This window comes from Lycium barbarum, chromosome 10 (genome assembly GCF_019175385.1).
Source record: "Lycium barbarum isolate Lr01 chromosome 10, ASM1917538v2, whole genome shotgun sequence".
Lineage (NCBI taxonomy): Eukaryota > Viridiplantae > Streptophyta > Magnoliopsida > Solanales > Solanaceae > Lycium > Lycium barbarum.
Genome location: NC_083346.1, coordinates 120,845,987 through 120,873,630, shown reverse-complemented (window position 1 = coordinate 120,873,630; position 27,644 = coordinate 120,845,987). Strand labels below are relative to the sequence as shown.

The 27,644-nt window shown below is 34.5% G+C and overlaps 2 protein-coding genes across 2 annotated transcripts; both read right to left on the bottom strand.

The window, feature by feature from the left end:
• Nucleotides 1–3,673: 3,673 nt before the first annotated feature.
• LOC132613921 (tobamovirus multiplication protein 3-like) lies at nt 3,674–11,203 on the bottom strand. Its single transcript, XM_060328217.1, has 11 exons — nt 10,899–11,203; nt 7,383–7,473; nt 7,149–7,201; nt 6,967–7,059; nt 6,814–6,885; nt 5,681–5,753; nt 5,530–5,575; nt 5,056–5,119; nt 4,917–4,970; nt 4,577–4,654; nt 3,674–4,084 (listed from the first exon to the last, which is right to left on the bottom strand). The coding sequence occupies exons 1-11, from the start codon at nt 11,058–11,060 to the stop codon at nt 3,992–3,994; spliced, it is 879 nt and encodes a 292-aa protein (XP_060184200.1). The 5' UTR covers nt 11,061–11,203; the 3' UTR covers nt 3,674–3,991.
• Nucleotides 11,204–21,089: 9,886 nt separating this feature from the next.
• Nucleotides 21,090–26,650, bottom strand: LOC132612637 (zinc finger CCCH domain-containing protein 17). Its single transcript, XM_060326752.1, has 3 exons — nt 26,308–26,650; nt 23,395–23,505; nt 21,090–23,214 (listed from the first exon to the last, which is right to left on the bottom strand). Exons 1-3 carry the CDS (start codon nt 26,440–26,442, stop codon nt 21,340–21,342), a joined length of 2,121 nt encoding a protein of 706 aa, XP_060182735.1. The 5' UTR covers nt 26,443–26,650; the 3' UTR covers nt 21,090–21,339.
• Nucleotides 26,651–27,644: the final 994 nt, after the last annotated feature.

Genomic DNA, 27,644 nt, shown 5'->3' with positions numbered 1-27,644 from the left:
TTTTCACATCTCATTGACCGTGAACGTCTATCGAAAACAACTTCTTTGCACCTCATAGGAGGGGGTAACGCTAGTTAATAGGATTATATTGGGTATGTTGTTGTTGTTGAAAAGAAATAAGAGAAAAAGGGATGAAAATGAGAGGGAGTTTAAGGGTGTGTTTGGTATGACGGAAAATATTTTTTTGAAAAATATGTGATTTGCCTACTCATTTTCTTTTGTTTGGTACACAAATAAATAAATAAAAAGTCATTTTAAAAGTATTTGCGTATATCCAAAGCAAAACACTATGAGGTTATTGAATTCGAAATGCAATTTCTAGTGGTTGGGTAGGTAGGTAGGGTGGGTGGGGGGTGGGCACGTCACATTTAGGGCAGGAGTTTTGAGAAGTAGGTGGGGCAGAGGGAGAGAGTGGTGGGTGATGGGGGTAGGGTGAAGGGTGGGGGTGGTTGTGGAAGTGGGGTGATGGTGGTGGCGACGATTTTTCTTGGTTGAATACAGGAAAAAAAGACTACCCTTTTTGTGTTGTGCTTGTCGAGGTAAATAAGGTATACAGAGAAAAAGTCTATTTGATTATCTTCAGTTTTCTATTGAGGTTTATCCTACAGAAGTACTCAAATTAAATCAGTGATCGATTTCTAGATTTCGTTGTAAACTTAATTGGTTATTTACAATTACGTAAATCACACCGGTGGGGGTGGGGGAGTTGGGTGTAGTAGGGTGAAGATGGAGAATGCTAGAGGTCTTAGCATCATTCCATGCTTCTACAAGAGTGTTAATTGCTTGTTGTAAGTTGAACTTGTTATCATTAGATAATGGGTGACTTCCACTGCACTCATATTCATCAATCAAATGCTTGATAAAATGACTTTTATTACACGATATTTGAATATGGTTGTAATAGAGAGGTAATTTTACAAAAAGTATACCACTATAATGAATGTATGTGTTATTATATGTAGAATGCTGTTATAGAGAAGTAAAATATAACATGAAAAATTGATTCCAAAGAAAATCAGGTCGTTATAGTGAAATGTTATTATGACAATGACAATTATAGATAAATTTGACTATATAAGCATGTACAAATGAATAAGAGTAAATATACACCTTAACAATCCAATCTCCCTTTCTGAGTTTTAGCATTCCATGTTATGTTTTGAGGCCTTAGATAGGTTGTTTTTATGTTTGGAGCTTGTTGACATGATTTCAATTAGAATTTAAGAAGCCTAAGGATGTGTCAGCATGTTTTTGAATTTTAAAACACTGCTAATGCAATTGCGATATTACTTTGGTTATGTTCACAAGGGTTCGCATATACTATAAAGGGGTGTAGTATGAAAAAGCTTATTTTCGGAATTTTAGCCACTATTTTCACCCTTTTTAGATTTTTTGAGCTCCACCTTAGGTGGTTTTGGACAAGGGGTTTATATGCAAATTGATAAGTGATAATGACACTAACTTGAATATAAATCTTGATTAGTTATTGATTATTACACCTACAACATGAAATTAAGAATTTGGGACTTAAAACCATAAAACACTAAAGTGATAATTTGAATATCGCCGAAATAATCTAGAAACACCTAGAAACACCGTTGCAAAAGAAAGATATGTCATGAAGCACGAGCAATGAAAGCACCAATACAATGAATACATATTTACTGAATAAGAAAGACAAATTCTATTAATTCCAATATTGAACAACTCCGAGAACAAGGAAAGAGGAACTGAAATAAAAGAAAACTTGAAAAAAGGGAGGTTGCTACTACAAATAACTAAGAAAAGAAAGGCAATGCTCACATAGCGCTAATAGAATATTAGTACCTCCTGTGTATATGGGCATCTTCACACAGTGCACAATGTACCTTCTAAAAGGTCCCAAATATAATTTGCCAATTTTCCATCCATACCCTCCCGAAGATTTATTACTTTCATAATAAATTCTCCACACTTAAAGTCAAACAGAAAGGTTGTTAGAAATACTGAATTGCAAGTGTACCTACCAGTCCTCTTTACGAAACGAGAGATAAATATGTGCCTTACCATTCATCTTCCTGGAGAAGACAATCAATCATCTTTACCATTGAGAATCCACAAACTGAGCATGAAGCAGAGGAAGTCTCGAAAAGTTCGCCCACGTTATGTCCAGGTACAATCCATAAAGATCCACTTAGTAATATGTATCTATAAAAAACATCATCATATACCTTGAAACACCATTGAATTATAATATTTTGCTCTTCCTATGACCTTAGATGTCTTGTAAGTAACCACCCAACGGCTGGGACGGAGCTAGAGGGGTGGAAAGGGGTTCATCTAGACCTACTTGGCCCGAAAATCACGTTGTAAATACAACATCAAATTTTTTTACTCTCTAAGTATATAATAATACTAGTTATGTGAGGCCCGTGTTAAGTCCGGGCCCAAACTCAAGATATAAAAGTAAATATTTTAACTAAAGAAATATAATTTATGTTAGTACAAGTGTACAACAACAACAATAACAACCATATACCCATTGTAGTCCCACAAGTGGGTGGTTATATGAAAGTAAAATTTTCATTCCACTCCTTTAATATTTTAACTTCCATTTTGTGAAATTATTTACTTCAAATCAAATGTGGAGGCAGAATTTGACATTTATAACTTATGTATCCTAATTTTCTGAAGTTATTTAGTTCTAAATAAATAATCTATACATAGTTAATGAACTTTTAAGACAAATACATAATTTAACTTGTGCAGCGGATGTAACTGCTCCTCTCTTAATTAGGAATTAGGGGTTCGGCCTCGGCCTAAACTCAAGATATAAAAGTAAATATTTTAACTAAAGAAATATAATTTGTGTTAGTACAAGTGTACAACAGCAACAACAACAACAACAACCATATACCCATTGTAGTCCCACAAGTAGGTGGTTATATGAAAGCAAAATTTTCATTCTACTCCTTTAATATTTTAACTTCCATTTTGATGATATTATTTACTTCAAATTAAATGTGGAGCCAGAATTTGACATTTATAACTTATGTATCCTAATTTTCCGAAGTTATTTAATTCTAAATAAATAATCTATACATAGTTAATGAACTTTTAAGACAAATACTAATTTAACTTGTGCAGCGGATGGAGCTCCTCCTCTCTTAATTAGGGAACCTTTTAAGACAAATACATAATTTAACTTGTGCAGCGGATGGAGCTCCTCCTCTCTTAATTAGGGATTAGGGGTTCGAACATGGATATGAAAAAAATCTTTAGAGGAAGCGCTCCTCCCGAATAGGCGCGATACAGTGCGAATTATCTGGATTAATTGAGCTCAAATGTGGATATCGAGCACCAACAAAAAAACCAAAGAACATGAAAAATGAGGTAGGAGGTTCGATAGCTTTTCAAAAGTAGATCTTAAAGATAAAACACAAAAAAATTGACTTAAATAAATAAGATTAGGACCTAAAAGTAATTAATTAAAAAGTTTTAAAAAAATTAGAAAATTATTGTGAGACTACAAAAGCCCCCACATTTGCTCTTATATATAATAGTAATAATAGATGATGAACCCCTAGATGAAAACCTTGCCTGCGCCTCTACTCAACAGTTTGGGAGTCGCATAGAAACCGATCCGAGATTGAGAAGTGTATTATGGAATACACTACGAAACACACTTGAAATATGGGGGGAAAGACTAATCAATTAAAATCTGAAACATACAAAGATGAAGATAATTACACTACAAATCACAGCATGTTCCACAACTCTTGTTTCAAGACTATTAACTTACAAACATAACTAAAATCTGCAAAGAACCTATTTTTCCTTGGAGTCTCCGATGAACCGTACTCTCCATGGACAAGATAATCTCTTAAATGGTCTTTGCTTCTATCACTTCCAGGTAAGACAAGTATCATAAAAGCCAACTCATCTGGTACCTGATCCCAGAGCTTGATTTCTATCCCAAAGCTTCATTTCAAATTCGATGCACACTGTTGTATCAGCGAATAGGGTGGTATTGTGTGATCCCTCGCTTTGGAGGCAACTTCCTCAAAATGAAAAGGACAAGAGAAGAAGGTAGAATCTCTACCAACTGCAAAGAGTTGACAGAAGTTTAATCATCCTCAAAACATATAAACAGTAAGCCATTCTTTCTGTGCATTAACAATGTAAACAAAGGCAGAAAGACCGCAGCTCAAACACTCACGGTTTTAAATTTACATCCTGCACCTAAGGTCGGACACAAGACACGCAACTATGACTTTCGATTCAATACAATACTCAATCCTCCTACACCGATTGTTTCACCAAGATGCTTTAAATTGGAGCCAATTCTCAATTAAGGAAACATCAACGAAGAGAATCCAGATATAAGTATCATGGCACAACCAATAACCTCTACATGAAAAGAGCGTGTAGCATGCCACAAGCTGGTATATCACATCGTTTACTATCCAATTAAGTTATGATTTGGAGGTTGTCTCTTACACAGGTTGTTAACTGCAAACACTAATTTTCTTCACTGGAACACAGAGAACAATATGCATGACAAAAGTAATACTATTTCAGTGCTGTAAGAACTTACCAGATAGTACACAAAATTCAAAATTGGATGGTTCAAAACATCAAGATCCGCAGCTTTATCAAATGCATTGAAACACATCTGTGATGCACATGATAAGAGAAATAAGAGTAAGATGGGTAGAACATAGTTAATTTTAAACCCTCTTTAAAAAAGCTTCAGTTGAAATCCTGGAAGTATAAACTAAGACTAATTTACAACAACATTCACAATATAAAGATACCATCTAGAAAGAATACACAGAGGCCAATCACACATCACAACATGTATTGCCTCCTTTCCATGGCCTTTTGTGGTATGGTTTTAGCTAAAACTAGTTTATTCACGAGAAATATGATCTTACCATAATGCATCTAATGAGGAAGCATGAAAAGCATATTGTTGTCACATAGCCAACCTGCAGATCACAAAATATAGAAGCAGTTAAATAACATAAAACAAGAAGAACGAGATAACTGATAATAACATACACAGTACCATACCTCCTGTAGCTTCTTCTGTCTGCCCTTTGATTCTACAGGGAAACGCTGTAACATAAGGAAAAGCCTACAAGTAGGTAATGACACCATGAATTATCCAATTAACTTTTTTTCCACCTCAAAGTACATTCAAGTGTGCATGTACAGCGACGGACAAGCTAAACGAACATATGGAACCCATTTTATGTAGCATTCAGGGAGTGAACTCATATCAATATCTAATCAGGACCTAATCAGGTTTCAAATTATACATTTCAAAACTATAATGCAGGAGATTTTGTTAGAACAGATCTAGTTACAAGTAGATGAATAAGAGAAGTAAAAGCTTTAGACAATTACAGAGACATAAAAACCAAAAAAGAAAAAAATAGAAGATAAAATACGTTAATGCCGTTGAATGATGAAAGACACGAACAGAAGAAATTAGAAGAAAAATCAGGTTAGATTCGATCACTGGCAACAGAAATTAGATCTTACCTTCCTCCATAAAGAAGAAACCCCAAGGCTGCAAAGAGAGATACAACTGCAAAATAATGAAAGTACAAAAGAAAATGTGTCAGTGCAGTTGATTGCAACGTATCTATGAAATAGAAAATATACTTCAAATAAGTTAAAACTAAACACAGACCTGCAAAGAACACCTTAGATAAGATGACAAGTACTGGAATAGGTCTCCACCATATTATCAGCCACAACATAATCTGGACAATTTAATAAGAAAAGAATAAATCATACAATGAACATCCAAAAAGCATATATAACCATGAAAATATAGTAATCATTTTCTCAGATACGGTTCATGTAAAAGTTTATAAAAACACATAAGCTTCTATAATGTCTGACTCTGGCAATCAGCAATTCACCAAACACAGTATCTCTCCTTGATAAAGCATCTTCAAACATAGAATCCATCTGGGTCATGTAATTTCATTTGAAACCAGTACGCTAAGGCCTGAAGATCATTTTTGTTGAAATTACTGTAACCATGTTACTTTTCTTCTAATAGAAGTACCTCTGATGAATTAAAGAGTTTTTATCTCTTGAATGTCCAACTGATTAATTTGATAATGTACTCTCTCTCTTTTTTCTTTTTTTTTTTATAAAAAAAAACAATAAGTTAGCAGTCATTAACGTTTTCCCAGAATTTCCCTCAGACCTCTCTGAGATAAATAGTCTTTTCTGTGCAATTCAAAAGATCCTCTCTATGGCGAATTTGTATGATTACCGGTGCTTCATTCCTTTTTACTTTGGGATGGGTGCATTTGGTGTTGGTGGGTGGGGGGAGGGTCGGACATGTGTGACCTATCCAAGAGCAACATGAATTGACTTTTTGAGCTTGTACTGGGTGGATAGTAATTCAAGCTGAGCTGACTGCTGGTTGTATAACTATATTAAGGTTCAGAATCTATTTAATGATTTATGATTAATAATAGCTACAAGATGATCCTTGCCAGATTCCATCAGCTCATCATGTCTTATAGCTCAGTTATTGCTTGATCTAAGACCATAATTGATCACAAGGTTCACACTAATTTGACCACCTGTGAGCAGATAATAAAATAATTCAACTGATAGCACTTATGTGGACCATTTGGAAAGAGAAATAGGAGAGCTTTTGATGGTATCTGGAAGGATTTTGTCCACATGAGGAATAGCCTCTTATCCCTTATTTCTTTTTTATGCACCCATTAGTTCCCTATTAGCATAGAAGATTGGGTGTTGTTCGTAGAAAATCATATTTTTCTGTAAGAAAATATCTACCTGAATAGCATAAACCACTCCATTAATTGTGAAGAAACTGGGCCTAAGAGCATCAGTAGATACGGCACGTGCCTGCAACAGGAAAAACAGATATATTAGCCTTGAGAAGTGACACAATTTGCAAAACATTGAGTTGAGAGAACACATGCAAACCTGATAGTATATCTCAGCCCAAAATAATACTAGCAGCGCAAAAGTTGTGAAGAATGCAAGACTTGGCATATCAAGCAAGATGTGCTGGACAATCTACCAAAACATAACATACATAGTTATAAACTGAAAGGGACCAGAGATAAAAATGGCAACCAGACGTCTAACCAATGTCAGTGCCTAACCTCAGGGTTCAACTTCTGAACATCCCGCCGTAATACAAAAACCAGAGAGCGAACTACCAAAGGTAACAAAACACAACTTCAGTACTAAATCCAACAGGTCAAAGCAAAGTGAATGTACAGGAAAAATCCTTTTCTTTCCGAGTAGTATAACCAGACTAATAATTTGAAAAACGCTTCGTAATATTTTTCATCAGTATGTTTCCAACATAAATGATCACGAAAGAAGATACCAACCCCCATTCACCAGGAAATTGAGGAAATGGAAGACTTTTTGAGTGGTCCATCCATACTCGGGAACTCTCATTTGAATCCGAACTAATTGCACCTGCAAATTGACAAAGTTAGAAACAGCTATCCAGAGTCACAGATACATTAAAGCATTGATGTCAGGGACGATATCTGTTTTAAAACACATATTAAAACGGTTACTAGATAAGCAAGAAGAATTGTAGACATAGAAATTCAACCATTACTCAAAATCAACTAAGGAAACGCATAACTGATAAAACCAACTTGTAGCGCCTTCCAATATCAAACTGGAAGGCAACTACATGCTTAGTATAAGTAGTTGCCCCTTTATTTTACAGCATATATAAAGCCAATTTATAGGCAACTAGGAAGAGCTACTCTACACCGCTTTCTAGGACAAAACATGTACACTATATGCGCAGCTGTACCGGTAAAGTAAAAACATCAATGAACCCTAATACCTATTTACGAATTACCAAATTTATCGCTTGAATGTTTTTCAAGTATTAAGTTTCCGTTTTACCTCCGCCCTAAGTTACTCGGACTCTTCACTTTCGGTGCCGCACCCATGTCGACACGACATGGGTGTGGGTTGGTCAACTGCTTTTGGGTACTTTGACCAAAATCAACGGAGAAATTCTGGACAGATCCAATGATTTATATAATCAAAACAAAAGCTGAGATGGACTTGAAGAAAATGGAATACCTTGTATATTGAAATTTCTTTGTCACTCCTTTTCCTTTTATCTACTTCCGGGATTCTCCCCTTGATCAATATTTTCTCCTCATGTTTTTCACATAATATCTCATAATTTAGGTTTTATAATTCTATTTTTTTTAGGGGTGTCAAATGGGCGGGTTGGGCTGAAATTGGCCCAATCAAAATGGGCTGAGGTAGTAAATGGGTTGGGTTAACATTGGCTGGGCTGAAATGGGTTGGGCTGAAATGGGCTAAAAATGGGTTGGGTCATGACCCGCCCAACTTGACCCAATTTTTTTGAAGGTCTATTTTCTAGAAAAACATTTTTCGCGAAAAATATTTTTGCGGATTTTTCTTGAAAAATATTTTTGAGGAAAACATTTTCCGTGGTAAATATTTTCGAGAAAAACATTTTTCTTGAAAAATATTTCCCTTCATATTAAACATACCACAATCTTATAAGATACATGATTCAAGAAAAGTGTATACATGAAAAAAAAAAAAAAAAAAAAATCTCAAGCAATAAACCCAAATTTAAGTAAATCTTAAAAATGGGCTAGAATTGGGCTAGTATTGGGTTAAGTTGGAGATCACTTAAAAATGGGCTATGTTGGGTTGGGCTAAAATCAGCCCAATATGAAAATATTTTGAGCCCAACCCATAAAATTTTGGGCGGATTGGGCGGGCCATCACCTTTTGGGCCAAATTTGACACCCCTAATTTTTTTATATTTCAATTATTTTTAGCCGAATCCACGCACCCGTATCCATACCTGGATCCGTATTCCCGAATCTTAGAATTTAGATCATGAAGGATTCGACCTCTAGAGCCGCACCCGTATGGGACACCCGCACCCGAGTAACTTAGCCTCCGCCCATATGAGCTTTGCAAAGCATATCCAGTTCCAAGACAAAATAACAAATGAAGGATGAGGATTGCAGTAGATTGACAGCTAGAGTAAAAATAGTCTACCTATGATAAATCCTCCAAAGGATACAGAAGCTTCATGTGCCTCCACAACCCCGTTCTCCCAACACAAAAAAACAAATATGGTTATTACTATTTCGATGTGCTTCAACTATTTTAAACAACACACGTGATGCTTTTAAATCCTTTGTGTTGCCTTGCACTACAACCTCAGCTCTATTTATTGGTCTGAGCACGATGCAACTTATTTAACTGAATATTTAAAATGAACAATTCATAAAAAGAAATCTTTCTGTGAGATTGCGTGTATTCTATATTTACTAACGTTACCAATTGTCAATTCCTTCGTACTCGCGACATGCTCTTTATGATCTCAACTAATGATTCAATTGCCATGCAAAGCATGTAATCCTCTATTTAAGGTTCTACCAACTACCATTAACCGCAAACTCTCTGTAATTTTGTTGCAAATAGCTCTCAAGTTTTATTCTTTCTTGCGGAATACATCCGTACATAACCCGAACATTGGTCACTTTCAATAGAACTCACAGAACCCTCAGTCTAACTATTTGTTCGATAGACTAAAAATATCTCGAATTGCATTATATTCAAATAGAAAAAGCTATCGATAAACAATTACCAAAATTTTCATATATCTCGACACACATACCATCAGCTCAAGTACCAACAATCAACATCCAATTTCAGTAAATTATCCATATATCAATCCAGCTCAATTTAGGCTATATAGTAAACAGAACATTCTTCACAGTTAAGACAAATCCAATATTCAGAAAATTTATCACAGTTAAGATTATAATTCCAATTTTCACCAAATTTCAACTTAACAAACAAAAAATTAAAAAAGCAACGGCAGAAACGACGCCGTATAGGATCGCAAGGACATGGAAAATACGGTCTGCCAAATAGGAGATTCGTTAACTTCATCCCACCACCAATCAACATCCAATTCCAGTAAATTATCCATCAATCAATCAATACATCTCAACAACATAAATTATCTTTATCCATTCAGCTCAATTTAGGCTATATAGCATTATCCAAACAAATCCAGTATACAGAACATTCGTCACAATTAGACTAAAATTCCGTTCTCACTAAAGGGCTCGTTTGGTAGTTGGTTTGGAGGTGAGTTATGCAAGTACTAAATCGTCCATAAGTAATACCAAGTTCGGTAGCTGATTTAGAGGTAAGTTATTCATGCATAGAATTCATATACAGTGTTTATTGCCTTGATCATCTCATTAAGCATAAGAGCTCGTTTGGAAGGGCTTATGGCTTTTGACTTATAAGCCAAAAACCATAAGTTAGGGATTCTAAGTAACTTTTGGCTTATTTTTGTTATTTTTGGCTTAAAAACAAGTGCTTAAAAAGCACTTTTGCATCTTACCCAAACACTGCAAAAGTGTTTTTAGCTTAAATACAATAAGCCAATCCAAACAAGCACTAAATGGTAAAGTCTAAAGTTAAATTATTATCAAATAAGGAAATGCATCACTCTTTTTGGGCAGACTAAAAATAAAAGCGTATCACATAAATTGAGACAGAGGACAGGGGAATTACTAACAATACCTGCATAACTAAACCTCCAACCCAGCTACCAACCAACCCCTAAATTTCAAACTTAATTATATGTAAAATATACCAAAATGCCCTTTAATCGTGTGGTCTTAAACATGTCACATGCAAAATTAGAAATAAACATAGTAAAAAGGAAAGTAAGACAAACAAACCGAAACTGACAAATCCAGTATTCAAAATATTCATCACAATTAGACAATAATTCTAATTTTCACCAAATTTTCAACTTAATAAATGAAAATAAAAAATAAAAAGGGCGATATAGTAATTACAAGAGCAACAGCAGAAACGACGCCGTATAAGATGGCAAGAAGATGAAAAATACGGTTTTGCCAAATAATTGATTCATTCACTTCATCCCACCAACTTATTGCATCATGTAATCGGTACGCCACCACTGCATACGGGTCCACCTCCGTATTGACCCGACCCATCGCCGGAGATCCGAAATTTTCTAAAATTTTGGCCGGCGAGAAAGGAGTTTGATTGCTATTATGAAAGATATTTGTACGATGTTTTAAGAAAGATTGAGGAGGGTATTTTTGTCCGAAAGGAACAAGTTTGTAGTTACTTTATGGAGTTTGGACAGCAAGTTGATACAAGTAATGAATCGACACAAATGTTTTCCCACATATTACACGTGGGGGTGACAATGTGCTTTTAGTTATCAACTAATATCTCCATTCACTTTTATTTATCCAATATTCTAAAATTAAATTTTCACTTTTAGTATATCAAGAGAAATAAATTTTTCCCCTATTTTACTCATAGTATTAATTACTCACTTTAAATCATTTTTCAAATCTAATAAAATATACATCAATTAATATGGGTACATTGATAAATTATACATTCCATTTATTATTTCTTAAACAGCGTGAAAAGTCCAAAATGGACAAATAAAAGTGAATGGAGGGAGTAGTAGTACTGCTCTAATCTGAGAGTGTTTGATTCGGCACAAATTGTAAGATAAAATAAAGATTTTTGAATTTGGTGATGTAAAATTAGTCAAAGAAATTTTGTAGTTAGAAATTATTTTGTTAAAGGTAAAATTTAAATTGTTACTAAAAATCAAAATTGTGTCCATCTTTTTTAATTGATTTAAAAGGAAAGAGTGTCATTTAAAATTGGGACGGAGGGAGTAACGGACAATGATGTGTAATTTTGCATAGAAAAGTAACAATAGTTGAGTGGTATTATACTAAAAGAAATGAAAGTAATTTTATAGATAATTTTCAAAATTTACGTAACAATCCAAAAAAATAAACTCGTTGTTATAAAATAATAACTATAAAGTAAATATACGGAAGACATATGTAGAGAGAATATGTAGAGAGATATCAGTTTATATTACTTCTGCTCTTTCAACATTGCATTTGTGCATCCTATTTATAGAGAAACAGGACATGAGATATTTTGAGATATTTTGGGATATTTTGGGATATTTTGGATATCCACTATTTGGGATATTTTTAACACTCCCCCTTGGATATCCATTAATAGATGATGTGTCTCGTTAAAACCTTATTAGAAAAAACCCTGTGGGAAAAAGTCCTAATGAAGGAAAAAGAGTGCGCATATCTAATAATACGCTTTGAGAGTTGCCTCATTAAAAACCTTACCAAGAAAACCCAATGGGACAAAACTTGGTTAAGGGAAAAAGAGTACAACACGTATTTCACTCCCCCTGACGAAGACCAAGATTCAGATGTCGGAGTCTTCGCATTCCAATCTTGAATATCATCTTCTCAAGAGTTGAAGTTGGCAAAGATTTAGTGAACAAATCTGCAGGATTGTCACTTGAACGGATTTGTTGCACATCAATATCACCATTCTTCTGGAGATCATGTGTGAAAAATAACTTTGGTGAAATGTGCTTTGTTCTATCTCCTTTTATGAAACCTCCTTTTAATTGAGCTATGCATGCAGCATTATCTTCATATAATACTGTGGGTATTTTTGTATCACACTTCAAGCCACATCTTTCTCTGATGAAATGTATTACTGATCTCAACCACACACATTCTCTACTTGCTTCATGAATAGCGATTATCTCAGCATGATTTGAAGAAGTAGCAACAATAGACTGCTTGGTCGATCGCCATGATATAGCAGTACCTCCGCATGTAAACAGATAGCCCGTTTGAGATCGAGCTTTATGTGGATCAGATAAATAACCTGCATCTGCATAACCAACAAGATCTGTACTACCTTTGTTAGTATAAAACAGACCCATATCGCTAGTTCCCTTCAGATATCGCAATATATGCTTAATCCCGTTCCAATGCCTCCGTGTAGGAGAAGAGCTATATCTTGCTAGCAAATTAACAGAAAATGCTATGTCAGGTCTTGTAGCATTAGCAAGATACATAAGTGCACCTATTGCACTAAGATATGGTACTTCAGGACCAAGTAGCTCTTCGTTTTCTTCCTGAGGTCGGAACGGATCTTTGCTCACTTCAAGTGAGCGAACAACCATAGGAGTACTTAAAGGATGCGAATTGTCCATGTAAAACCGATTTAAAACTTTCTCAGTATAGGCAGATTGATGGATAAAGATCCCTTTTGCGAAATGTTCAATTTGCAGACCAAGACAGAGTTTTGTCTTTCCGAGATCTTTCATCTCAAATTCTTTCTTCAAATATTCAATCGCCTTTTGGAGCTCTTCTGGAGTTCCAATGAGGTTTATGTCATCAACATAAACAGCAAGTATAATGAACCCTGATTTTGTTTTCTTAATAAAAACACATGGACAAATGGCATCATTTATATATCCTTCATTTATCAAGTATTCACTTAGGCGATTATACCACATACGCCCTGATTGTTTTAAACCATATAATGATCTTTGTAATCTAATTGAATACATTTCCCGAGACTTTAAACCAAATGCTTCAGGCATTTTATATCCTTCAGGAATTTTCATATAAATTTCATTATCAAGTGAACCATAAAGATAAGCTGTAACCACATCCATAAGATGTATTTCAAGGGTTTCATAGACAGCTAAACCCATGAGGTATCGAAATGTTATAGCATCCATAACTGGTGAATATGTTTCTTCATAGTCGACGCCGGGTCTTTGAGAGAATCCTTGTGCAACAAGGCGTGCTTTGTATCGCACAATTTCATTTCTCTCATTTCTTTTCCGTACAAAGACCCATTTGTGACCAACTGGTTTTACACCATTAGGCGTTTGGACTACAGGTCCAAAAACCTCACGTTTAGCAAGTGAATTCAATTCTGATTGAATTGCTTCTTGCCATTTTGACCAATCATATCTTCGGCGACATTCTCCGACAGATTGAGGTTCCTGATCCTCACTGCCCTTTATAATATTTAGTGCAACATTATATGCAAAAACACTATTCATCACAATTTTCGAACGATATAGTTCTTCACTCACTGAAGTCTCGGGTTTGCTGATTTCTTCAGGAATATCAGAATTAATCAGATCTTGAATCTCTTCATGAGATCCTTTCATAGTGTCATTCTGATCATTGTTTGTATTTCTTTTTCTTGGATTTTTATCCTTGGAGCCCAATGGCCTACCACGCTTCAGGCGTGGATGAGATTCAGAGGCTATGACACTAGTAGATTGTCCCTTTGGAACATCAATTCGAATAGGCACATTCTCTGCAGGGATATGCGACTTAGTTATTCTTTTCAAATCAGTAAATCCGTCTGGCATTTGATTTGCTATTTTCTGTAAGTGGATGATCTTCTGGATCTCCTGCTCACATATAGGGGTACGTGGATCAAAATGAGATAGTGATGGAACTCTCCACGCAATTTCTCTTTTGATTTCTTTTCTCTCTCCCCCTAATTGTGGAAAATTTGTTTCATCAAATCGACAATCTGCAAATCGGGCAGTGAATAAATCTCTCGTCAATGGCTCAAGATAGCGAATAATGGAGGGTGATTCAAACCCAACATATATTCCTAACCTTCTTTGGGGGGCCATCTTAGTGCGTTGTGGTGGTGCTACAGGCACATATACAGCACAGCCAAAGATTCGGAGATGAGCAATATTTGGTTCATGACCAAACACTAATTGTGACGGGGAGTATTTATTATAATGAGTCGGTCTAAGACGAACAAGAGATGCTGCATGTAAAATAGCATGACCCCAGACGGTTGTAGGCAACCGTGTTTTCATAAGTAATGGTCTTGCTATCAATTGCACACGCTTAATAAATGACTCAGCAAGGCCATTTTGGGTATGAACATGTGCTACAGGATGTTCAACCTTTATCCCAACTGATAAACAATAATCATCAAAAGCTTGGGATGTAAATTCTCCAGCATTATCAAGACGTATAGCCTTTATAGGATAATCTGGGAAGTGTGCCCTTAAGCGTATTATTTGTGCCAATAATTTCGCAAACGCCAGGTTGCGAGACGATATGAGGCACACATGAGACCATCTCGAAGACGCATCTATTATAACCATAAAATATCTGAATGACCCACAAGATGGGTGAATAGGTCCACATATATCCCCATGTATACGATCTAGAAAAGCAGGGGATTCAATATCAACTTTCATTGGTGATGGCCTGGTTATCAATTTGCCCTGATGACAAGCGACACATGAAAACTCACTACTTTCAAGAATCTTCAGGTTCTTAAGTGGATGCCCTTTTGAATTTTCAATAATTCGTCTCATCATTATTGATCCAGGATGACCCATTCGGTCATGCCAAAGCACAAAAGTTCCTGAATCGTTAAACTTCTGGTTTACGATTGAGTGTGCTTCCATTGTACTAATTTCTGCATAGTACAGGCCAGAAGACAAAGTTGGTAATTTCTCCAAAACACATTTCTGGCCGGAGACATTCTTTGTAATGATAAGATATTCATCATTTGTTTCATTTAATGTCTCAACGTGATACCCATTACGGCGGATATCTTTGAAACTCAACAAGTTTCTTGGGGATCTAGAAGAGAATAGTGCATCTTCTATAACAAGTTTCGTCCCCTTAGGTAGAAATATAGTAGCTCTTCCGGAGCCTTCAATTAATTTCGAATTGCCAGAAATTGTATTAATATTTCCCCTTTTTCTACGCAATTGAGAAAAGTATTTCTCATCTTTGAATATAGCATGCGTTGTTCCACTATCAATCACACAAATATCTTCATGATTTGTCATTGATCCAAATAATATTTGAGGATTTTCCATATATTCTTCAAAACGAAAAAATAGGCAAAGTAAACATCGAAGTAGATATTTTGATTAGACAAAGTATTACACACACTTTATTACTTATATATGGAAACATAACCACATTAGCTAATACAAATGACATGTATGAAATATCTAAGTTAATACAGATCCATCACCGATCAGATGATCTATTTTTCCTTCAGGGATTTCAAAGAAATCTGCCACATCTAAATGCATAGGCTCAACATTATCTTCAGAAATAAAATTTGCTTCGGCATCATTTTCTGCCCTTTTGAGGGAGGCTTGATATAGATCAACAAGGTGCTTTGGCGTACGACAGGTACGTGCCCAGTGCCCTTTTCCTCCACATCGAAAGCAATTATTTTCTGAATTTTTCTTTTGCACAACATCATGCTTTTCATCCTTCCTTTTACACTGCTGGTGGTGAAGGGTATTATATGGTGCATAACGAGAATCATGATTAAAATTCCTTCCTCGACCACGACCATGACCACGACTGGGGCCACGACCTCTTCCACGCCTAGAATGGCGAAAATTTGCCTCATTCACTTCAGGGAATGGGGCAGTACCAGTGGGTCGGCTTTCATGATTTTTCATCAGTAATTCATTATGTTGTTCAGCCACTAAAAGATGTGAGATTAGTTCAGCATATTTCTTGAACTTCATCTCTCGGTATTGCTGCTGCAGGAGCATACTCGAGGCAGGAAAAGTGGAGAATGTTTTCTCCAGCATATCATCATCAGTAATATTTTCACCACATAATTTCAACTGAGAAATAATTTTAAACATTGCAGAATTATATGCCTTAACAGATTTAAAGTCTTGGAACCTTAAATGGAGCCAATCAAAACGTGCTTGTGGAAGTATGACCATCTTCAGGTGATCATATCTATCTTTCAGATCATTCCACAGCGTAAGAGGATCTTTAACCGTGAGATATTCCATTTTCAAATTCTCATCAAGATGACGGCGGAGGAATATCATTGCCTTAGCACGGTTTTGGTTTGATGCCTCATTTTTATCTTTGATGGTGTCTTCCAGACCCATCGCATTAAGGTGAATCTCGGCATCAAGAATCCAAGACATATATCTATTACCGGATATATCTAAGGCTACAAATTCACATTTAGTAAGATTTGCCATTAGTAAAGGAAAACGAAGAAATCAATACCTTCGAGGTTTTGAAGTATTTGCTCGAGATAACAGAGTCTCGTGCTGATAACGTGTTATAAAATAATAACTATAAAGTAAATATACGGAAGACATATGTAGAGAGAATATGTAGAGAGATATCAGTTTATATTACTTCTGCTCTTTCAACATTGCATTTGTGCATCCTATTTATAGAGAAACAGGACATGAGATATTTTGAGATATTTTGGGATATTTTGGGATATTTTGGATATCCACTATTTGGGATATTTTTGACACTCGTTTTATACTTAAATCTTTAGGGGTCGTTTAGTTGGAAATAAGTTATCCTAGATAACTTATCCCAAATTAGTTATTCCCTCGCTCACAGAAATAAAATAAGACTATAATCCCAAAATTAATTATAACATAGTTTTATCTCAACTAAACATGAAATAAGTTTATTTCAAATATAATCTAAAATTATTTATCCTTATCCCTTATCCTAGTATCTTTAGTCAGTGATTAAGTAAAGTCAACACGCTTTACTGAAAGCAATGAAAATTTGAGAAATTTATTTTGTCTAAAATGGCCAACATTTTCCTAATTGTTTGATTATTGACAAAATGTTGTACAACGAGGCTTAATGAGATTGACGAGGGCATTTTTGTCCAACTAGTACAAGTCAGTCAATCAATTTGGTGTTTGGACAGCAAGTTGCTAAAAGTAATGAGTCGACACAATTGTTTTCCGACACATTACACGTGGGGGATAATGGATGATGATATGCTTTTAAGTTTACCAGCTAAAATATACAGTTTCGTAATTGTCCATAATATTTAAAATGAATAACTTAAAAACAAGATCAATACTTTATTGGAGTATAATTTATATATAGGTTAGGATAATTTTATCTTGTGTCTCTCACATTATTTCGTTTTTATTTTTCGGTACTGTTTTCCTATCGCATTATTTCGTTGTTATTACTGCTTTCATTATTTTGGTATCTCTCTGTTTTCTAACTATTATGAATGTTTTATTTGAGTCGAGGGTTTATAGGAAACAACCCTCTATCTTTACGAGATAGAGTTAGGTCCACGTAAACTCTAGCTTCCCCAGATCTCCACTTATGAAATTATATACTTGGTATGTTATTGTTATTGTTGTATAAGTTATTCATTACTAGTGAATTTGGCCGCGCTTAGCTCAATTACTTAATAAAAAAGATTATTAATAAGTTTAAAAATTAATTTTTTTGTTAAATTTAATCGGAATAGAAGTAAAAGAATAATGAAGCTGCATTCTTGTCTATTAAAATCATGTCTATTAATATCATACCTAAAATAATTTATGCAAGTAAAACACTAAAAGACAAAATCACAAATTTTTTTGCATACATTCTTTTTTGTATAGCATAATTTTTGAAAATTTAGAAAGAAAAAAAATCAACTGCTCGTTGTATAACGTCAACTTATTACCGCTCGTACTTCTAAAATTCTATCAAATATGCCTGTAATTAAGAGATTTGGCAAGTCCTAACACAAATTAGAAGAAAAACAATAAAGAAAACTAAAGAAAAAATGATGTTGAATCTATTTGACAACCAAGGAAGAAAAGAGAAGAATAAATAAACGGAAAAGGATATGGTTGAAGCTAGAAAGACCTTTTTTTTATGCTTGAATTTTCGTATATGATTTAGATGTACAAAAAATTAATAAAACATAAAACTATTTGACATTTGTAGGCATAAACTTTTTTTCTCGGGTCAAAAGAGAGATAATTTGTAGGCTCATATAGTAGTTTGATCAATCAAAACTTTATCAAAAAGGTTATAAGGTATCAATTATCATCCCTCGTGACTTTAAACGACCTCTAAATTACAATTGTTATAGAAAATACCAATTAAAAGACGACTTAACAATATCCCCATAAAATAAAATAACTCAAATGCTGCAAGCCTACAACTGCACATGCCAAACAACTTGCCAAAAAAATACAAAACTAAAATCAATGAGACCAAAAAAAAAAAAAAAAAGAGAAAGAAAGAAAACATCAGAACCTAATACACTAAGCATAATCGATAATCCTACTTTCTACGATACAAGCCACAACAACAAAAAAAAAAAAAAAAAAAGCTTCAAACACAATTCAAAAGTACTATATCTTCAACTAAGATCAACAAAATAGAAAGAAAAAAAGTTGGCATCGCAACTTCCAGAATTTCCAAAACTCAAAAAAAAAAAGAAACGAATCTATGTTTTGATAAAATATCCGACCTAAAGAGATTGAATTTGAGCTTTATAGAGAGGAAAAAGATGATAATAAATTTAATAATTAATACACCATTATCATCATAATTGAAGAATCATAATAGATAATATTAATTAACCTAATTAACGTCAATAAAAGTGTGCCTTTCTATTTGCTAGGTTTTAATTTGGGCTCTTATGCACTGCCTTTTGGTAATAAAAAACGGAAAAATACATGAAAACGAACATGGGTTAATGCACATTAATGGCCAATTCATGAGATTTACTTTTATTTTATTTTTAAATAGCACATAAATAGGAAAAATAGTATATAAGTCAAAAATGTGTAAAAACCAAAAAATGGAGCTTTGTAAACTTCCTGAAAACTCTCCAAAACATTTAATTTCTTGAAAGATTGGAGTAGTAAATATTGAAACTTTTAATATTTTTTTATAATAAAGAATAGGATTGAGTGGAGCAGTAAATTTTGAGACACTTAAATGTGAATATTAAATAATATAAATGAATAGAGGACTAGTAATTGACACAATTACTTTTGTAGAATAATAATAAGTGAATAAAAATATGGGGGAAAGTTTGAACAAAAAGATACAAAAGATAAATAGGATCCTTGGTCAAATAGAAGTGTTACATCCCTTCTCTAATACCTAACTTTATATTATATATAGATATAGATTTAATACAATGTAATTACAATAATTATAAGGGAAGTAATGAAAAATAATGCTATTAAATGGTGAGTGAGTCTTTATTATTTGTAGGGGTATGAACCTTTAATATTTTATTTTATTTAGTAGAATAGAGAATGAAGAGAAAAAGCTCAAAAATTTGAGAAAGATAAATATTAATGGAGGCCATAGAGAGGTGCTATAGTTTATGTCTAGCTTTATATTATATATAGATTATCAGTAATTGTATCAAAATCATGCTGACACGTGTTTTTCACTTAAATTTTATTGTTTAATCAGTGATTAATTAAAGTCAATCCGCTTTCATCCTTTAATTGTGATTAATAATTAATGTGAATTTATGCTTTTAGATTGAGATATACCTCAACAATGTCAAGAGTACACTCATTTGCAATTTCCTAATCAAATGTGTAGTGGCATGATTAAAGACGATGATTTTAAGCTATATCTTCCATCACGATCTCGAATGCAACTATTCATATAAGTACGCGTCATGTGAAACGTTTATAATCGTTGAGGAGCGATCAATTGATTCACCAAACTCTGATCCAACATCACATATTCTTAGGATCCAAAAAATCTAAAGCAAACCGAAAAGCTAAATCCCCTAGAACTCATCAAGCATGTTAAAAAAAAAAAAAAAAAAAAACTGTCTAAAAATAGCAAAGTTGGTTGTTTCATGTTTGCCCATAAAACTTGTATGATACTTGTATCGTTTAAGGGGGGAATCGGAATTTGGAAGCGTACAAAAGTGACATGTAAAACTTTTAACGACCAAAGTGTCTCTTGTTGTCTTAAAGGGAACTCGCAATTTATAGAATTACTACACATCAATACGTACAAAATGCTTAAATTATTAACAGCGAAAACGTTAATGCTGCTAAGAAAATTTAGAACATTAGCACGCCAAATACAGGTGACTTTCCATTTTCTTTGCTCTGCTGCATTTCACAGGGAAGAGGAAATCAGAACCTTACAACTCATTTGGGCTTTTTTCTATGTCAAACTTGTGCATAGACTAGTGGTATTCTCTGTTCTATTTCACTTTACCTCAATTCCCAGCATAAACTCTTGTCTCCTTCAACTAATTCCGATTGACCAAAATCCCGATTGTTGATACAAGTAACTCGGCCGCGAAAGAAGTTACAACTAAGCTCAGCTGAACCAATTTTAAGAGAAAAGATATACTGGCAAACATGTTTCTTATTCACCCTCTAATGTTACAGTCAACACCATTTTTGGCAAAACTACAATAGAGCTGCCAAGTGCCACTAACAGGTGGAAAATTTTCCATCCAGTCTCCGAGTATAAATACAACAAAGAAAAAGAGCGTTTCTCTACTAAAAAATAAAAATCAGTAGAGCAGTTGAATTTGCTCATTCCAAGCCAACCTAGAATAGCTCATAAGCTTAGAGCAATTGATGTATCTCATCATTTACGAGAAAACAACGCCCATCTTCTTTGCAAAGTCATCAGCATCATCTTCCTCGTCTTCATCCAGGTATTCCTCCCCAGCATCAGCATTCTCACCTTCATCTAAATTGTAATCTTCACCATCAACTTGCTCATAATCATAGTCTACATCTCTCTGATCATGGACTTCAGGGTCTTGATCATCTGCTTCTTCCATAATCATCCCTTCTTCAACATCAAGCTCATTTTCACCATGGTGCGCAGGAGATTGATGATCAGCTGATATCGTTTCTTGAAGATCATTTTTCTCACCTGATGGAAGATCAGATTCTTCCTTTTGCCCAAGGCCAATATTTTCCTTTCTTTCATGTTGATGGTCTTCGCTCTTATCAGATGTCATGCCCGTTTTACTGCTTCTTTTTCTCTTCAAGATCTCTTGCAGAGGCATTGGTCCGTCAAATGATAGATCCCCTCCTGTTGGCTGATCGCCGTCACGCTTTTGGAACTTACGCTTCCCTAGGGCCTGCTGCTCGTCGATATTTTGTTCATTGGTCTCAGAAGTTTTCCTACCTTTAAGTTCAGCAAGGCTTCTTGGACGAGAAAAATTAGAATCATTCTCGCTTACATCTCTTCTTATACGTGTACCACTGTTATTTCTTCCAGTATCATTGAGATCCTCTTGCCTTCCCTTTATTCTATCTCGAAGCCTTCCCTGATGAGAGAAAAGTTGTGGCCTTTCTAAAGATAACATGCCACGGTCCCTGGACCTATCCCTTTCCCTATCCAGCCGCATGTCTGTCCCATTAGTTGGAGAGGGTGATCTACTTGGTAGCTTTATTCTTCCTCGAAGACGACTACTAGCAACGGAACTATCATGTGAAGGTAAATCGGGTCGATCCCTCCTGGAACTCCGGTACCCTCGTTCCTCAACATGCTTTTCACTTGCATAGTCATGACTAACGACTGACCTCAAACCATTAACCCTCTTTTGCTTTGATAAACGATGCCTCAGATCTGACCCTCGAACTTCTTCAGGGCTGTGAGCTCTACCATAGCGTCTCCTTTCAAGATGAGCGGATTCCCCTTGTACTCTCTCGGAAGAATCTCTATGCTGCCCCCTACCAGAGCGACCCGGAAGCCTGTCGCGAGAGTCATGCCCGTAGACATCACGGTACATATCTTGGTCAACATCTGCTACTGAAGTATAATCAGCAGAGTGGCCAATATCATACTCATCCCTTCCCCCATTTCTGCCATATTGACCTTCCTCGTGATAAAAATCAGTACCTCTGAGCTCATCATCCACAAGAACATCAAAACCAGGTGAAACCTCCCTTGAAATCTCATCATCTTTGTTCTGAATGCTTCTGTGATCATCAAACCTGACAGGCTGCTGCACTCTGTTGGACCTACCAACAAGATTCCCATTTGTAGGAGGCACACTTTTTGGTTTGGGCCTGTGATGTGCAACATCAACAACAGGATTTGGTGGTAGCACGTTCTCATTAAAGGCAGCATTATTCTTGGACAAAGGAGTTCCCTGTTTCCCAACTGGTTGGGCTTGTACAGGTAAATCACCAGACTTCCAAGTATTTGCTTGAAAAAATGTCTTTTCTTGCACACACTTTTCAAGCCCACCAAATGGCTTTTTAAAAGTGGTTTTCTCAGTAGATACAGGATGTGGAGGAGGAGCTTTGTTAGATACAGAGATAGGTGCATGGAAGAATGGACACCTATCACCTTTTAAACAGAAGCCTTGCTGGAAGAATACGCAGGGCACACTTTGCTTAGTAGAACCACCATATGGAACATTCGGGGTAGGTGCAACAGATGCCACTGGAGGTACAGAAGATCCTGTAGGAGTTGCGACTTGAGTTCCCAAAAGTCCATCAAGAGGCTGCAAAAATAGAAGATTATTAACTATCATGTCAACAATTAGCTTACAGACACAGAGCACACTCACTTCGCTTGCTAATAAAAGTAAATACTCGTAAGTTTATATCACGGCAAAGAACCCTGCGTACTGATAGCACATAGATGATAAGAATGTGGAGTATGTTAGTGAAGAATGACTCACAGGGTGCCGGAACGCGCATTTTGGGTTTAAGCAGCTTCCGTTCAACCAGTACCAGCAATCTCGAGGATTAAGCCGAGCTATGTCACTATGCCGGTACTCACACTCGCTTCCCTATTGACAAAATAATTAAAGCGTCAGTAAAATTTCATCTAGATCAGAACGAAGACGCGGATTGAATCATGTAGAACGTTATAATCATGGCAAAGCCAACCACGTGGACAAAAAGTACGATGCCGAATGCTTTTGTGTAACAATTTTCATTTCCCCAACTGGTTATAAAAAGACAAATTAGTGAGAAATAAATTCAGTTACTGCACATGTTAAATTGATTATCTTTGTCTTACATGATCCGACCAAAGCAATCGACAGTTAAGATGCAAAACCAACATTTTGTGGTATGGATAACAAGACAAATGTGATCGATAATAATTATATGTGCACGTGAAGCCATTCACCTGCGCACTTACTTTGGCATCCAAGTGACTAATTTTATACTTGCCCTGAGATTGACTCTCAACCCAGTATGTATCGCAAAACCATCATATAAGTAAAAATAACAAAATCTTTGATACACATTTCTAATTAAAAAAAAAAAAAAAACCAACAAGCTGCGAGAGTGGACGTATTAAAAAGGCAAATAGCAGGAACCTAACGGTTCCCAAGAACGCCAATCATGCCCTAAAATAGATAGTTCCAGAAACACGCGGACACCAAAAGACAATGTATTGTAACTTGGGGACTTCTACATATGTAAGTTAAAATTCTAGCAAAGCAGCAGCTTCTCACTTTAGACAATCTCGAGGACACACAATTCATTAAAATTCTTTAAGATTTCCCAACAAAAAGATACTTTCTTTAATCTATAGAGCAAACAACCCAAAAAAAAAAAAAGAATCAGGCATCGGTAGTCAAAGTTCAATAGACAACCAGCATCCAAAGGAAAAACCACGGCTTTCATAAAGCTAGGGTTCAGCCAATAGCTAAAAACATAAGTAGATCGAGTTCAGAAAACCGAAGAAATCACTTTGGATTAGAAAAACTAAAACTGAAAAAAAAAAAATATCCATTGCAACACAGATCTTCAAATAGTTCATCCAGACAACAATCTTAATGAATCAAATCAACAACTACAAGTGCATCTTAATCCCAAATTAGCTATGATCGGCTATATATCAATTCCGCTGCCTGTTTCTTGTAAGCTAAAATACAGATCACTAAACCAAGAAATTCTCTAAATCTTGCACTAATTTTTTTTTCTTCATAAGGCTAAATCTTGCACTAATCTTTATGCTAACACACAAATCTCTAAACAAACTAAAAAAACCGTTCGTAGACATCGACAGGAGCAGATGAAAAAGCTTAGTTACGGGTTCACGTGAACTCAATAATTTTTACCCAAACTCGGTATATGTATTTAAAAATTCATCAAATATCTATAATATCTAATTGTGAACCCAGTTATTATTGTAGTATTAATTTAAGATCAATATAGGAACCCATAAATTTTAAATCTTGGATCCGCCTCTCGACATCGAACCTGATGTAAGTGTAACAAACTAAATCTTAATCTTATCCCTACACTAACATACAAACCAAAAAAAAAAAAAAAACTCTTGACTTACACGGAACTAAAGTATAAAGTTTATCAAGGACTATATAATTATTAATTAATCAAATTAAAAAGAAAAAAAAAACTAAACCTTTTTGCAAGTAAGAGGAGAAGCAAGAAAGTCAACACAATCAGTGTTTCTCTTTACAGCTTCATCCTCAGCTAACGGTAGCGCAGTTTGCAGTTGCTGCGGCGGTGTAGGGCCCACCATGGTGCCTTAAGAAAACCCTAATTAACAGATCCTATACAAAATCTCTAAACAAACTAAAAAAGCTCTAATCTTTATGCTAACATACAAATCTCTAAACAACCTACACTACCACAGTGTCAAGGAGATTCGACTTATAGTTGATATCATCAATATTGATCAAATTAAAAAGAAAAATAGATAAAGAAAACCACTAAATCTTAATCCTTGGTCTTATAATTCACTAAAATCACACACATTAAAAAGAAACTGATCTAACTACTCTGTGTAAATCTCAACTAGTTAAGTATATCATTTATAAATCAAATTTAGAAAAAAAAAAAAAAAAAAACACTAAATCTTAATCCCTAGTCTCATATTTCATTACATCTTAAGCTTAGTCCTACACTAACATACAAATCCACACAAAAATATCTAGGAGATACACACACACATTAAAAAGAAACTGATCTAACTACTCTCAGTAAATATCAACTAGTTGATATATCATTTATAAATCTTTTTTTTTTTAAAACAAAAACCACTAAATCTTAATCCCTGGTCTTATATTTCATTTAATCTTAAGCTTAGTCCTACACTACCATACAAATCCACAAAAAAATATCTAGGACACACACACACATATATTAAAAAGAAACTGATCTAACTACTCTATGTAATCTCAACTAGTAAATACCATTTATAAATCAAAAAAAAAAAAAAACTAAATCTTAATCCCTAGTCTTATAATTCACTAAATCTTAAGCTTAGCCCTACACTAACATACAAATCCACACACACAAAAAAAAAAAACTCTACTCTAACACTGTATTATCAAGGAGATTCAACTTATATAGTACATATACATACATTAAAAAGAAACTGATCTAACTATATGTAAATCTCAAATAGTTAATATCATTTATTAATCAATTTTTTTTTTTAAAACACTAAATCTTAATCCCTAGTCTTATAATTCATTAAATCTTAAGCTTAACCCTACACTAACATACAAATCCACACAAAAAAATCCATGAGATATATATATATATTAATCTCAACTAGTTAATATATCATTTATTAATAAAATTAAATAAAGAAAAAAAAATATTTAAACCTTTTTGCACGTAAGAGGAGAAGCAAGAAAGTAAACACAATCAGTGTTTCTCTTTAAAGCTTCATCTTCAGCTGACGGCGGCGCCGCCGCCGTAGATGACGGTGGCGTAATTTGCAACTGTGTAGGTCCCACCATGCTTGTCAAAACCCTAATTTAATTAACAGATCCTATTAATTAACAACAACAAGAAAAAAAAAGGCTTTTTTAAGTAATGGATCTAGGTTTTTTTTTTTTTTCAAAGCATATACAGAAAGATTTAAGATTTTTATATGTATATGTTGTATGTGTATGTAATTATGACATAATTGAATCAGGTTTTAGCTTGTAGAGAACACCATGGGGGGGGGGGGGGGGGGGGGTGTTGAGAAAATAAGGTGCTTATAGAAAGAGATGAGGCTTTAGGTGAAAGAGAGAGGCTTTTAACTTGAGGCAAACTTTCCAAAAAACAAAAAAAAAATGGAAAAAAAAAAGTTTCTAGTTTTTTTTTTTTTTTTCGATTTATATAAAACAGGATTTTAGACAAATTTCATGTATATATTTGTTCATGGATTTGATTTAGTGGAATAGACTTCACGAATTTATCTCTCTTAAAATTTGATTTGATTAAGAATCAAATTAAAAGAAGCATAAATGTTATTGGTATAAGTTAAGCAAGTTTCCAAAAAAGAAAAAAAGTTTCAATTTCTTTTATTTTGTTTTTCGTTTTTTCAGGGTAGATATTATTTTTTTCTTTCTAAATTTTTATAAAATCAGATTTTCGTGAATTTTCATGTGTGTTTTTGTTCAGGCGTGTTGATTTAGTCGATTAAACTTAACGAATTTATTTCTTAAATGTCGTTTTTCATGAAAAGTCTATGTACGTATTTGTTTATATATTGTGTGCTTTAGTTTAATATACTTCACGAATTTGCCTCTTAAAATAAATTTTCAAGAAACATTATGCGCGTATGTTTGCGTTAATCTACCAGATTTCACAATTTATTTCTTAAAATTAGATTTTCAAGAAATTTCATGTTTGATTTTGTCCATCAATGTTTGCTTTAATAGACTTCATGAATTTGTCTTGAAAATTAACCTTTTCAAAAAACTTAATGTATATATATATATACCCATGGGTGTTTGCTTTATTTTAATTTAATATACTTCACGAATTGGTCTGCTAAATTCATTTTTGAAGCCGGAAGCACAATTATACAATTGGTTTAAAGTTTTAATTTGATAATCTAGGTGCAACATCGAAAGATTTGAGTTGGCCTTTCTTTGGTAGCTCCCTGTCGAAAACTTGCTAGATCATTTATGCTTGCCATCTTTCAAGTATACTTGTTCGATCATCAAAG

Bases quoted from the DNA above. Each gene is read 5' to 3' on its own strand.
- LOC132613921 (XM_060328217.1), bottom strand. From the start codon at position 11,060: ATGGGTCGGGTCAATACGGAGGTGGACCCGTATGCAGTGGTGGCGTAC. The intron at 7,060-7,148 runs GTTAGGCACTGA...ATGTTTTGGTAG, and splicing joins TTCAGAAGTTGAACCCTGAG to ATTGTCCAGCACATCTTGCT. The intron at 5,576-5,680 runs GTCTGTGTTTAG...ATTATTTTGCAG, and splicing joins ATCTAAGGTGTTCTTTGCAG to TTGTATCTCTCTTTGCAGCC.
- LOC132612637 (XM_060326752.1), bottom strand. From the start codon at position 26,442: ATGGTGGGACCTACACAGTTGCAAATTACGCCACCGTCATCTACGGCG. The intron at 23,506-26,307 runs GTTTAAATATTT...TTTTGTCAATAG, and splicing joins CTCCTCTTACGTGCAAAAAG to GGAAGCGAGTGTGAGTACCG. The intron at 23,215-23,394 runs GTGAGTCATTCT...CTATTTTTGCAG, and splicing joins AATGCGCGTTCCGGCACCCT to CCTCTTGATGGACTTTTGGG.